The sequence below is a fragment of the Stenella coeruleoalba genome, assembly GCF_951394435.1.
Source record: "Stenella coeruleoalba genome assembly, chromosome: 13".
In the NCBI taxonomy this organism is placed as follows: Eukaryota; Metazoa; Chordata; class Mammalia; order Artiodactyla; family Delphinidae; genus Stenella; species Stenella coeruleoalba.
This window is the reverse complement of record NC_137159.1, coordinates 33,893,180-33,907,149: the sequence shown is the minus strand read 5'-3', so window position 1 is coordinate 33,907,149 and position 13,970 is coordinate 33,893,180. Positions and strand designations below refer to the sequence as shown.

General features: G+C 43.3%; 1 protein-coding gene across 5 annotated transcripts in view; it reads left to right on the top strand.

Moving 5' to 3' along the window:
- The window catches only part of LOC307196112 (uncharacterized protein), a 380,928-nt gene that overhangs the window by 143,422 nt on the left and 223,536 nt on the right, over positions 1 to 13,970 (top strand). For 3 of the 5 annotated variants that reach the window (XM_079940846.1, XM_079940847.1, XM_079940848.1), the window contains exon 2: positions 2,815 to 2,963. In XM_079940846.1, the coding sequence (XP_079796972.1) occupies positions 2,815 to 2,963 (149 nt within the window). Of the gene's footprint in view, positions 1 to 2,814; positions 2,989 to 13,970 lie in introns of all 5 variants that reach the window. The other 2 variants (XR_013831036.1, XR_013831037.1) reach the window with 1 other exon arrangement.

The window sequence follows — 13,970 nt, the reverse complement described above, 5'->3', positions numbered from 1 at the left end:
GGTGGTGGGCTGGGTAAAGGAGTTGAGCTGGTGGAGATAGGATGCCCCTGGTTTTCTAGAGATGGAGGCTGGTGGTTCATTCACTGAACTGGGATCTTCTGAGATCTTTTGGACAGAAGGATGCACCATGCGATTAGTCTTTTACATTTTGAGATTGACAAGCTTTTGCGCTATCAAGGGAAGCAATCAAACAGCATTTACAAATCTTGCCTGTCGAAAGGAATAATCTACAATGAAAACTTGTGAAGATGGCCTGAATCAGGCAAATTGTATCTACCTTCTCATGATATATGTTCAGTTTTGTTATTAGTTAAGTGGAGATAAAATATTCCCTATAACTAAAAAAGAAATAGTCAGTAATTGATTAAGCGAAATCAATGGGGGAGGAAATCGAGGCTTTTTATCATAGGAGACTTTGTAATGAATAAAGTGTAAAAATACATTTTTTGGTTTGGGAACAAAACTATTTTCTTGGTTAAGTGACCCTAAATTTATCCTCATACACACTTGATATTCAGGAAAAAGCATTAACATTCACCCGAAGTATGCTGCAAGTCCTTTCAGCTGTTGAGGCTGAGAACTGGCGTGAAAGTTTTGAAATCTGCACTGTGTGGAAGGGGCTTGTTGCTTGTTTGTTCATTGTGCATCTTTCTCACTTTATGCCGCCTCTTTGCCTGAAGCTACCATCAGGAATAAGACGCCGCAGTTGCTATTTTCTGGTGAAGTATGTAAAAATAAATGTGAGCTAAATGCACATTTATGGGATGTTTAGAAGAGAGTCACTGCAACTCTGCGTCTGATTTTACTTGATTTCTTCACTGCTTTCCCTCCCCGTGTTTTTGTCTACAGCTTCTGCTGCCACCATAGGTAACTCTGCTCTATATAATCGCAAAAGCTTGTGTTCACCAAGAGTCAATTAGATCACACACACACACACACACACACACACACACACACACACACTGCAACCACTCGGAGGCACAGATAGTATTTTCAATTCTTCCACAAACTGTGATGTCTGAAAAAGTCGCTTGATCATTTAATTTCATCATAAATTGCAAAAGGATGTTGGTTTAGGAACAACATCTCAGGATGAGACATTTAGATCAATCACCCCATCAATGTCAATGTACTTGGCAGTGTAAGGTGCTGGGATGGGGTGACCCACACTCTTAGAACAACACATGACAGCTAGCAGGTCCTCAGGAAATCTTGAATGAATGGATGAATGAGTATGATCTCCTTTGAACTCTCGTGGGTCAGGCAACTCATTTCCTTTTCCTTTTCTTTTGTCATTTCATTTTAAGTCTTCACTCTTATAATTTCTTCCCTTTATTAAAGCTTACTCATAGTACATGCCAATAAATGTTTGCTGAATTGCTTTTTAGAATATATCTGAAATCTTCCAGAATTTCCACCAGTTAGCCTTATTCCATTCCTGGGACTGTCTAGAACAAGTCTGGTCTCCTCCTCACGTCTCTGTCCTTTAAATATCGGAAGATGACTATCCCATATTTAGAGTGTCCTCCTTTTCCTTCCTTTTGCACAGCTAAACATTTCTAAGGACTAAGGTGACTATAAACTCTAATGGCACACTCTGCCAAGGTACCCCAAAGATGAAATGTTCTTGGAGGAATTCTGAGTTTCAAAAAAGTGTGTAGAATCCTAAACAATAGTAGCAGCCCAATTCTCACCATAGAGCGTTTTGTCTTCTCTTTCTCCTGGATAGCTTCTTATTACAGTCATGTCCCACTGCGTCCCATGATCTGTAATTGGGAACATCCATACAGAAAGTTGTTCCTCTTTACAAATATAAACACTCCTTTTATCCAAGAAACTTGTTAAATTCTGCCCTGGGGAATCAGCGGCCCTTACTGGGGATTAGGAATACACAAATTAATTTTTTGTGCGGAGCACGGGGTCCGGACGCGCAGGCCCAGCGGCCATGGCTCACGGGTCCAGCCGCTCCGCGGCATGTGGGATCCTCCTGGACCGGGGCACGAACCCGTGTCCCCTGCATCGGCAGGCGGACTCTCAACCACTGCGCCACCAGGGAAGCCCTACACGAATTACTTTAGTAGCTGTTCTTGCTCCAGCAGGGAGATCAGATCCGCAAATTGTCACAGAGTGATGAGGGACACTAAGCTAGTGATGCTTACCAAATGCTATAGCTGCTAAGAGTAGAGAGGGACTGATTGCCTAAGGATATGGGGAAGACATCTCAAAAGACGTACACTTGAGCTGAGTAGGACGAAAGGAGATGCAGAAGCGCACCATAAGTAGAGGGGTGAAAATGGCATGTCAGAGCATGTATATTCTAGTAAAAGAGAAGCCCAGTGTTGTTGGGGTCTGGGCCTACCACTCGATGCCCAGGGTGGCATTTACAAACAGGCAGCGCCCATGTCTTCGTGCTGAGCTCTGAATTCCCAATTTCCCACTCTGATGCCACCATCTGAGCCTAGCTCTCCTGGCCGGGGAGAGGGAGGGGTACGGAGTGCGGGGCGAGCCTGTGGCGGCAGAGGCCGGCGGGACGTTGCACCAGTCTGAGGCGCGCCGCGTGTTCTCCCGGGGAAGTTGTCCCTGGATCCCGGGACCCTGGCAGTGGCGGGCCGCACAGGCTCCCAGGAGGGGAGGTGTGGATAGTGACCTGTACTTGCATACAGGATTCTTGGTGGCTACAGTAGCAGCCTTAGCATCTCATGCCCATCTCTGGTGTCCACGCTTATAGCCTCGGCTCATGCCTGTCTCTGGAGCTTGTTTACGTGGTTCTCTGAATCCTCACGCACCTTGAAACAATGATCTCTTGCCTCTTAGGCAGTTCCAGACCTTTTCCCGGACTCCCTCCCGGCTAGCTGTGGCACACCAGCCTCCTTCAAGCTGTCTTCACGCAGCCAACCCCAGTCCTCTCCCAGCGCTCCGACCGAAGCCCGAGCCTCAACTCCAGGCCCCGTCCGCCCCGGCGGGTGAGCAGACAAGCCTCTCCGGCTGGTGAGTACTGGTCAGCACTGATCCTCTGTGCGGGAATCTCTCCACTTTGCCCTCCGCACCCCTGTTGCTGTGCTCTCCTCCTCGGCTCTGAAGCTCCCCCCTCCGCCACCCGCAGTCTCCGCCTGCGAAGGGGCTTCCCATTGTGTGGAAACCTTTCCTCCTTCACAGCTCCCTCCCAGAGGAGCAGGTCTGTCCCTATTCCTTTGTCTCTGTTTATTCTTTTGCTGTACCCAGGTACGTGGGGGGTTTCTTGCCTTTTGGGAGGTCTGAGGTCTTCTGCCAGCGTTCAGTAGGTGTTCTGTAGGAGTTGTTCCACGTGTAGATGTATTTTTGATGTATTGGTGGGGAGGAAGGTGATCTCCAAGTCTTACTCCTCCGCCATCTTGAAGCTATCTCTGGATGTTCATTTCTTCATTGTTTTTGACTGGTATATAGTGAGCCTTTTTAATCTGAACAGTGGCCCTTTTCCAGTGTACAAAAGTGTCCTGTTACAGCTTGATTACTGCTCTCATGTATTTGCCTAGTTCCTTCCTAAGGAATAGCAACTGCCCCTTTTGCTCTGAATTTTGGGGGTGCATCCCTATTTACCATCCATACCATTGATCAGCTTTTCTGTGGCATGGATTTTGCTGATTGAGGAACCTCTTTTTCATGGAATTAATCACAGGGAATGAGAGTCTCCCAATGTCCAGGAAACATTTCTGTCCTGGGAGGAAATGCGTTGCCTTTCTGTGGCCACTAAGGGACACCAGACCTTTCTGAGCCTTGGTGGACTCATTGCAAAATAGGGAGGATGATTGCCACTCCTACCTCACAAGATCAAGAGAAATAAGACATGTGAGTGTGCTGTAGAAATTGAAAAGTACCTTTTGAACAATCAAGATTTTTAAAATGTATTTTTATTGCAAGAACCAGGATGATGATCAACACATATAAAACACCATTGCTGAAGACAAACTAGGCTAAAACAAATAGTCTAGGATTGTCATTTTACAAAAAAGAAAACTAGGCTCCAAAGAACTTATAGTGTGCTTATAGTGTCCTCAGTTAGTAGTAGATGTGAAGCTAAACCATGCAAGTCTCCAGCAAAAAGATTTGCATTATTTTTATTTGTGCTTTGGACACATTTTTCAGCCATTAACAGTGTGGTAAAGGCTCTTCAATACTTTGCAGCAACATGTTTCTTACACAGATATGTCAGAGAGTTAATCTGGGGTGGAGGCAGTGAACCAGCATGGCCAAGTGCTACAGGGCTCTTCCTTGGTTACTGTTTGGTGATTTTAAAAATGGTTCTCCCACTAAGTAATAAGAACAGTTTCCCTAGGGAAAGTGCAGTTTGCATAGCTAAACGGCTCTCCTAACTTTTTCCTGGGATACTGCTTTGTAAGCCAAACTTGAAAGAAACTCAAACAGCAAAAACCTACTTTATTAAAGAAATAATCAAGCAACATAATTTCAGTAATATTCTAAGATGTCTCAAATATTAAACTAACACTATGTGAAGAGATTCATATCCAACATAAGTGAAGTAAACTTCTATAGTAAACTAGAGCAAACTCCCCATTTAAAAAAAAACAACACCCTTTCTTCTTGTCAAAACCCCCAGATGTGCGCCCAGTGATCGGTGTTTCCATTAAAAGTTCAAAAGATGGAATCCAGATGTTTCTCTCAGCTCTGTGCCCTTCGACCCCTGATGCATTTACTTGCTCTTGGAGTTTTTGGTCACATGACTCCCTGAACTTTATGCTCTACCTAAATAGCTCTGAAATTTACTCTATGATAATGGAGCATAGAGTTGTTTGGGTTGGGGATCAATTTCATGTCTACGACGTGTTGCTGAAACTTTAAAGTTTTCTTTTTTCTTGTAGTTCTTTTTGAAAGAATGTCTGTGTTTAAGACATGTTATCACTATTCTATCTGGAATTTTAAGTGCTAAACGTTTTAAGTGCCAAATGTTTGACCTACATTGGTAATAGAGGGCTGAAACGGATAAAGGTACCAATAGAATATAAATTATCTTGCTAAGTATGGCAAATAGAGCATTAATAGCCGTCGCTGTGATGAGGTGGACAAAATGTTCTAAGAAACAAATTGCTTTAAAACATATTTCTTGGCTTTCAATAACCAATCTGAAAACCATCTACACTCACACAACGTTGCAACAGAAGTTGCTCTGAGAAAGATAAACAGCCCTCTATGCTGGACGCAAATGTGTTAGCTCTTAGCCATAGGGTGGCAAGAAGATCTTTTGGAAATTTAAAACAAAAACGTGTGGAAAGATACACGTTTACAGTGGCAAGGCTTTAATGTGGAAAGTCGGTTGTAACATGTAATAATATCTAAAGAATGTTCATGTGAACTTTTTTTTCTCTAGCTCTGTGGGCAGTTCCCAAATTGATTAGGAGTAGTGTTTATAGATTTAAATTCCTGCTGTGGGAAATAATAGCAAAGCCACGTTCATTTTCAACATTTTCAAAGGTCTTTAAAAATGTCATTTTTCTCACCATAAATCTGAGGTAGTTGAATGCTGGGTTACTTTCTCAAAGGAATGTTGAAAGTGGGGCTGCAGTCTGCTGTGGTCAAGCTTGGTGGGAAGAAAGTGTTGTTAATGGTGACCCAAAAGGATTCTTACAGTTTTGGGCCAATGTTGTTTTTGACAAAACCATAATGGTACAACTGAGAAAGATCAAGAGAGAAAAACAATTCTCTGAGGCTAAAGTGATTTTTCAGGAATTATACTTGGCAGATTTTCATTCTTCACTTTAATATTTTTGTTTCTGGAAAGGTCTATTCTGAAAAAGGAGATTCTGGTTTATCTATACAAGGGAGATCCCACCAGAGAAAGCAAAAGATAGTATAAACACCAGTCCTCGTCTGAGAACACAAAATTACCCATTAGATCTCCTAATAACAATTATCTTGGGTGGGCGGCAACTGGTTGCTTGGTTCCCCCGCCCACTGGGAGGCTGGTTAGTCCAGAGAATGGGAAAACTGACTTCTTGTTTCCAGAGCTAGGAAGATGACTTTGTCACTTGTAAATGTGAATTGTTTCTCTGTGTTTCCTATCATTCCAGTGTTAGGTGGACAGAAATTAACAAAATTAAAAGTGTTTAGCCATAATTTTTACAGCCAAGTCACATTTTTCCTTTCTGTGTAATAATTAGCTAAGATATGCCTAGCAGATTTATTTTTATTTCATATGGCTCTGTGGCTTAAATTTATTTCAGTAGGATTTACTAATAAAGATGGGGAGTAATATAACAAAATTGACAATTGGCAAATAAATCGATTTCAGAAAACATTTATATAGCTAGTGTTCTACTAACTAGGTAATAAAATGAGACAATTATTTGAGTAATTTGGGTAAAAGTAAGATTCTGCTTGTTGGAGAATGGGAATCAAAATGGTATGCATAATTGACTGCCTATTATATTCATTTCTTAATTTCACAAATATTTATTAATTATCAAAGGGTAAAGCCTGATTCTTCATCTTACAAAGCATATGATGGAGTTAGGGTGACTAGGTACATATGTAAGATATCACCGCTATGTGCTCATTATTACCTGAATCAGGCAGATTGACTACTGGCTCATCCCTAACTGGTACTGGTAGAATCACTAAACTGCCGTCATTCAGTTTATTTCTATTTTGGCAACGCTTGAATGGAATTATATCATTGCCACTTCAGAAAAATGAAAATTATTCGAAAATGACTCAAATACTTAAGGTAGACTTATCCATAAATTTACTAATAATTAGGCATTTATAACTTCGCGTACGTTTCTTAGTATAGGAATCCTTTTGAAACCAAGTTTGCTCCCTGAAGGACTTGCACATTTTCTCAGAGCCATTTGTGGCTTGGTCAGTGCTTTGGTTCTTCTTCTTATGTCTTCTTTACCCTCCTCTGTCGTACCCTAACTTAGCTTCTTAGACCCTAACATCCTTACTGGGAAGTACATCTTTGTTTTTTTGTTTTGTTTTGTTTTGTTTTGTTTTTTGCGGTACGCAGGCCTCTCACTGTTGTGGCCTCTCCCGTTGCGGAGCACAGGCTCCGGACGCGCAGGCTCAGCGGCCATGGCTCACGGGCCCAGCCGCTCCGCGGCATGCGGGATCTTCCCGGACTGACACACGAACCCGCGTCCCCTGCATCGGCAGGCGGACTCTCAACCACTGTGCCACCAGGGAAGCCCAGGCAGTACATCTTTGTTAATGGCACTGCTGTTGGTAGAATAACTGGCCTGTTGAAGTGAAATGGCAGTTTCCATTCAATTTTATTTCACTTAATCTGCCCTGGATAAAAATTTTGGCCTTTAACGATTCTGGTCACTCTCTGATAACAAAGACTTCTTGAGTCACTTCAAGTCATTAAGTCACAGAGTCAAGTCATAAGGTAATTCCAAGACACCATTCCGTCCAAACTCCAGAGCTTGATTCAGCTTTAAATTGCTTCTCAACTCTACCCGGTACCTGCTTAAGGCTGAAAGTCTGCAGTGGGAAGGGGGACATGGGGACAGTTTGTCCCTCTGCCTTCTGCTTTGCCACAGCCTACCTCCTTCCCTGTACTCTCCAGCTATAGTTTTTTCTCCATCTCCAAGAGCTGAAGGTGGGGGGTGACAGAGAATGAGGAGAGGTAAGGGAAAAGGACAGATGTCATTTAGCTGAGGAGTATCATGCCCTCTGGACCTGGAAAATGGTTAAACTGCTTCTTTCCCTTTGGGGGAATTTCTTGTCATGATGCTGGTCCTCTCCCCACCTCTACCTCCATATCCCTTATGTCAGCAGTCTGTAGTCTTTTTGTCACCAGGGACCAGTTTTGTGGAAGACAGTTTTTCCATGGACCATGGTGAGGGGGATGGTTTCACGATGATTCAAGCGCATTACATTTATAGTGCACTTTATTTCTATTATTATTACATTGTAATATATAACGAAATAATTATACAACTCACCATGCAGAATCGGTGGGAGCCCTGAGCTTGTTTTCCTGCAACTAGATGGTCCCATCTGGGGGTGACGGGAGACAGTGACACCTGAAGTGTGTTGCTTATGTCCAGTCTACTCCATAAGATGCAGCTTAGTTGTCACTTGCCACTCACTGATAGGGTTTTGATATGAGTCTGCCAGCAATTGATTTATTATGGTCTCTGTGCAGTCGAACCTCTCTGCTAATGATAATCTGTATTTGCAGCCACTCCCCAGTGCTAGCATCACTGCCTTAGCTCCACTTCAGATCATCAGGCATTAGATTCTCATAAGGAGAGCGCAACCTAGATTCCTTGCTTGTGCAGTTCAGAGTAAGGTTCACGTTCCTATGAGAATCCAAAGCCTCCTCTGATCTGACAGGAGGCAGAGCTCAGGCGGTAATGCGAGTGATGGGGAGCGGCTGTAAATACAGATGGAGCTTCGCTCCCTCGCCTGCCGCTCACCTCCTGCTGTGCGGCCCGGTTCCTAACAGACCACGAACTGGCACCGGTCTGTGGCCCAGGGGTTGGGGACCCCTGCCTTATGTGATCCATGGGAAACACTCTCACGTCTTGTCCTGCCAACTCAGGGAGTGCTGGCCACTCTCTTCTCTTTCACCACCAAAGCAGGCAGCCAGCCTTCCCTGGTCCTCCAGATTCCTGGGGCTGGAGTCAGTTCATTGCCACAAGAATCAGGCACTGGTCAGGGGACACAGGCCAAGCTTTAAGGAGTTTCCTAATCTCCCCTCCCCACATTTGGTTTGTGTGAGGAGCACCCCATTCCCCCCTGCATGGAGAAGGAAGAAGAAATGACAACAGGAAACTCTACCTCAAAAAAAAGAATTCTCCCCAGCTTTTTCCCCCACATTCTCTTTCATAGAATCCCTTTTATCTCTTGGATCTGACCAAGGGGTCAGAGTCCTGGAACAGTTCCTGCACAGGGCATAGGGTCTGTCTCCCACTTTTCTATCTAATATTATGTATTGAGCTCATCTAATATGTGTCTCAGTGAAGACTGAGGCAGGGAGAGTCCCAGTCTAGCTTCATTTTCAGTAGCGTTGGGTGATGGGAAATTAGTGATTTAACTTAGCTGATATAGAGGAGAGATTGTTCTTCTTGAATAAAGTCTATCTGCTATTAATGTTCTGTTTTTTTAAAAAAAATCTTTATTGGAGTATAGTGGACTTACAATGTCGTGTTAGTTGCAGGTGTATAAAAACGGAATCATTTGTACATATATATATTCATTCTTTTTCAGATTCTTTTCCCATATAGGTTATTACAGAATATTGGGTAGAGGTTCCTGTGCCATACAGTATGCCCTTGGATTAGTTATCTATTTTATACATAGTAGTGTGTATATGTTAATCCCAATCTACTAATTTATCACTTCCCCCATGTTTCCCCTTAATGTTGTCCTTTATACATAGTGCCCTTTGAAAGTTGTATTTCACCAAACATTTAATTCATTCCTCTATCTCAGGTAGGAAGAGGCAATTTATTGAACTTTTGGAACAATGGAGCTTGAGGGGTATAACTTCTAAGCATGGTCCTTAAGCTCACTCCTGCCTTAGGAAATCCAAAGTGTCTCTCTCCAATACATTCTATGGCCTACCTCAGAAAGCCCCTTAGATTCAGCATATTAATTGCCAATGAATTGGAACACCCTTGGAAGAGAGAAAAAAATGAAGGCTGGGCTGAAGTGGTCATGGAAGGTTTTGCTCAGATGGGGCTATATTTTTTTTAATAAATTTATTTATTTATTTATTAGCTGCATTGGGTCTTCATTGCTGCGTGCAGGCTTTGTCTAGTTGCGGCGAGCGGGGGCTACTCTTCATTGTGTTGCATGGGCTTCTCATTGCGGTGGCTTCTCTTGCTGTGGAGCACGGGCTCTAGGAGTGCGGGCTTCAGTAGTTGTGTCATGCGGGCTCAGTAGTTTTGGCTCACTGGCTCTAGAGCGCAGGCTCTGTAGTTGTGGCACACTGGCTTAGTTGCTCTGCGGTATGTGAGATTTTCCTGGACCAGGGATTGAACCTGTGTCCCTTGCATTGGCAGGCGGATTCTTAACCACTGTACCACCAGGGAAGTCCTGGGGGCATATTTTTTGAATCCTGCTTATAGCTCTAGGGAATGAGTCTCAACCAACTAACGAGTCTCCTAGAAGGTCTAAGCTAGTGCTTGACCATGAAACCAAGACATTAATGACTGACTCCAGAATCAATGAGAGTTTAAGGGCCCGAATAACCCCAAAGCTTAAATTCTCATGTGGGAAAAAATTATGGTTTGGATATCAAATTTTATACTGTCCTTGGTGCCTAAAACACAGGGCCAAAAAGATTGATGAAGGCAGTTCACAAATGTTTGTTCAGTGAGTTTGGGTGCAAATCACTCATTGATTTCATAAATTTATAAATTATTTTAACGTCTCACAATTACTTTGGTTAAGATTAGCAGTGGACATACCAGGACTTGCTGCCTTTCCAACGTGAAGCAGTGTAAATTAATTGGTCCCATCATGCACTGCTGTTGTCGAATCTGGATGCCTTCTGTGAAATGCAAACTAATGGATCAGAACCTCTGGAGAATGACCTCTGTTTTCCCCCCAGTATGTGTGACTTTTTTCTGGAAATCCATATCTCCTGCCTCTTTAAATGTCTGTGGGTCATTGTGAGAAGACACTTCCCATCATTTTACCTAGGCCCATCTTATTCCTAATTTGCAGTCCTGTAAACCATCTGAGTATTCCACACCCATGAAGTCATGTGTTTAGTAGGCCATCCAAGGTTCTGCCCAGTTCTGTGTGCTCTGACTCTGGCTTTTTCATCTCTGCTTCCAGTTTCATTTGAAGCAGGGCAAGATTTGTGCTGTGTAGTAGGCTTACCATTCCTTACCACGGTCAGTCCATGCAAACACTACATCTTAGGAGGAGAAGCTAAGACAGGAAGCACAGCTCAGCCATATGTAATTTGACTTAATATTAATTATTAATATTAGATTCATATTTTTATTGTAGTAAATATACAAAACATACTGTTTATTATTTTAACCATGCATAAGTGTGCAATTCAGTGGCATTCAATACAGTCACAGTGATGTAGAACTAGCAACACCATCAAGACCCCAAATGTTTTCATCATCCCCAACAATAACTCTGTTCCATTAAACAATAAGGTCTCCTCCCCTCAAATAAGATTAATATTAATAACAGTGAAAGATACCCAGATGGTGGAGGAAATGATTGAGTCACAGTCCTGCTTGGGAATTTCCATGATAGACAATTGGATGGGGAAGAAACAACAGACTAAAAGTCCAAAATGCTTTCTCCCTGAATAACTAGAGGGCCAGAGGGGTGCTTGTGCCTTAAGCTGATGGAAGCGATTTTCAATCTTGTAATGTTTCACTTAGTTTGTTTTTTATTTTTTTCCTTTGTGTTTAGGCAATTTCAGTCTGAGTAAGGCTGGAAGGAGCCACACTATGGCCCTGACATGGAGGAGGAGGTGGCTGTTCTCCACTAAGTAACTTAGGTCTTGTTTTCAAGAAAACCTGAGTAATATTCCATTGTATATCTATACCCCATCTTCTTCTTTTTTTTTTTTTTTTTTTGCGGTACGTGGGCCTCTCACTGTTGTGGCTTCTCCCGTTGCGGAGCACAGGCTCCAGACACGCAGGCCCAGCGGCCATGGCTCACGGGCACAGCCGCTCCGCGGCATGTGGGGATCTTCCCAGACCGGGGCACGAACCCGTGTCCCCTGCATCGGCAGGCGGACTCTCTACCACTGCACCACCAGGCAAGCCCACCTCATCTTCTTTATACATTCCTCTGTCGATGGACATTTAGGTTGCTTCCACGTCTTGGCTATTGTGAATAGTGCTGCAAATAATGCTGTTTGCAGCAACATGGATGGACCTAGAGATTATCATATTAAGTCAAGTAAGCCAGACAGAGAAAGATAAATATCACTGTAGTAAGTGATATCACTTATATATGGAATCTAAAATAAATGATACATATGAACTTATACACAAAACAGAAATAGACCCACAGACATAGAAAACGAACTTATGGTTACCAAAGGGGAAAGGTGAGGGGGAGAGATAAATTAGGAGTTTGGGATTAACATATACACACTACTATATATAAAACAGATAACCAACAGGGACCTACTGTATAGCACAGGGAACTATACTCAATATCTTGTAATAACCTATAAGGGAAAAGAATCTGAAAAAGAATATATATATATGTATAACACAATCACTTTGCCGTACAGCTGAAACTAACACAACATTGTAAATCAATGATACTTCAATAAAAAAATAAATAAAAGAAAAGCTACAAAATATGATACTTGGACAGATAGGCTACACCAAAGATCCTGGCTCAGAACAGTGAGGCAGAGGCAGGATGACAAGTCAGTAGAGTCCAGAGCCGACCTCCGCCCCTCTCTCTGTCTCTCAGGAAAGACCCTCCCACTAGCACTGCTGTGCAAAAGGACAATTCATTTTGACGGACTGAGGAGCTCCAGGGGGACAGCAAAAGCAAATCAGCTCCATGTCCCACAGTAAATCGTCTCTAGCTGAATGATGTCTGGTTCCTTTCTGGAAAGAATGTTCTTCGCTGAGTTGCAGTTTGCCAGGGGTCAAATATGACAGAAATGAAGTGTTGCTAATAGTGATTGAAAAGGATTCCTACTGTTTGTGGCCAGTGCTGGGGACTAGAAAGGCCAAATTTGTGAGCCAGAGAACAGCAGGAACCAGTACACTTTCCCCAAGACTTACTAAACTTTGAGTCACCTCTGCTCCCCCAGCCATTCTGTCAGCCCTGTTTGGGGGAAACTGATATTATAATTACTAATCGCAGCAAGGGCCTAACGTGCAAGCTGAAGCTTTTTGGGCCTTCGGTGCAATTAGGGCGGGAGGGCAAGGCCGGCAGACACCGGCGGGCTCCATGCCCTGCTCCCAAATCACCCTGCTTGGGTTTCATCCACACCCTCGCATCCTCTGTAGACAGGTAACTGAGCAGTGCCCGGCTCCGGGCCTCCAGTGAGGGGAAATTATTCCTGCCCAAACTGGCTGGGAGCTATTAAAGGTTTAAATGTCACCTCAAAAGAGCTCTTGGCTAACCTTTAAGTGGTGGCGTCTTGAGGGCTGTTTCGGGCAGGATTTGCCCCCCTCCCGGGGAGTCTGGAGAGCTGAGAACATTTGTATGTGTTTCTCCACCCCTCCCTTTCTTTTGCTCCTTTCAGGGAATTATCACTGTACTTTCAAAGGGGAACTTGTGGGACAGCCTGGCACCTGCCGGACTGAGCTTCCCAGGGAAGGCTGTCTAGGCTGAGTGTATAATTTCATTTAATCCTAAATAGCCCCCTTTACCTATTTTCGACAAATTCCCTTTAATCCTAACCACCACTTAGGAGAATATTTACTATCAAAAGGAGACAAATCGCTGTTTAAATGTGGATTTACTCAAGTCTGAAACTATGATGACAGTGACATACGGTAAAATGATAATATGTAAATAAAAACTGTAGACAGATTTATTCCCCGAGAAAGCTGGGCAGAGAGTGGATTAAAGTCATATGTGATCTCATTTGAATGGCCTCAGTTCAGACGCAGAGTTCAGTTAGGACCAGCCACGCCATTCGTTCTGCTTACCTCAGTTCATTTGCCTCTAGTTCTCAATGACCCTCTGTTACCAGCCATACTCCTCTGATAAGTAGGCCTTGATGTTTACAGCACTTTAGAGCAGAATAAATGCAAACCGCACATTATTTATGGGCGTGCAGTCTTAGCTGAAGGGGCATTTGTCGGGAGTGTGAATACAGGTAGAATAAGTAGATGTGTGTTAGTTCAGACAGCCTGGCTTCCAGAAGCCAACTAGAAAAAAAGAGCTAAATAAAATAGCACCCGAAAGACAACAGCTTTCAATTATTGCCCATGAGCCTGAATTCCTCCCAATGAGTTGAAAGGAAATCTATACCAGATGGCATTTTTTTTGAATCAGTCAAGTACACCAGT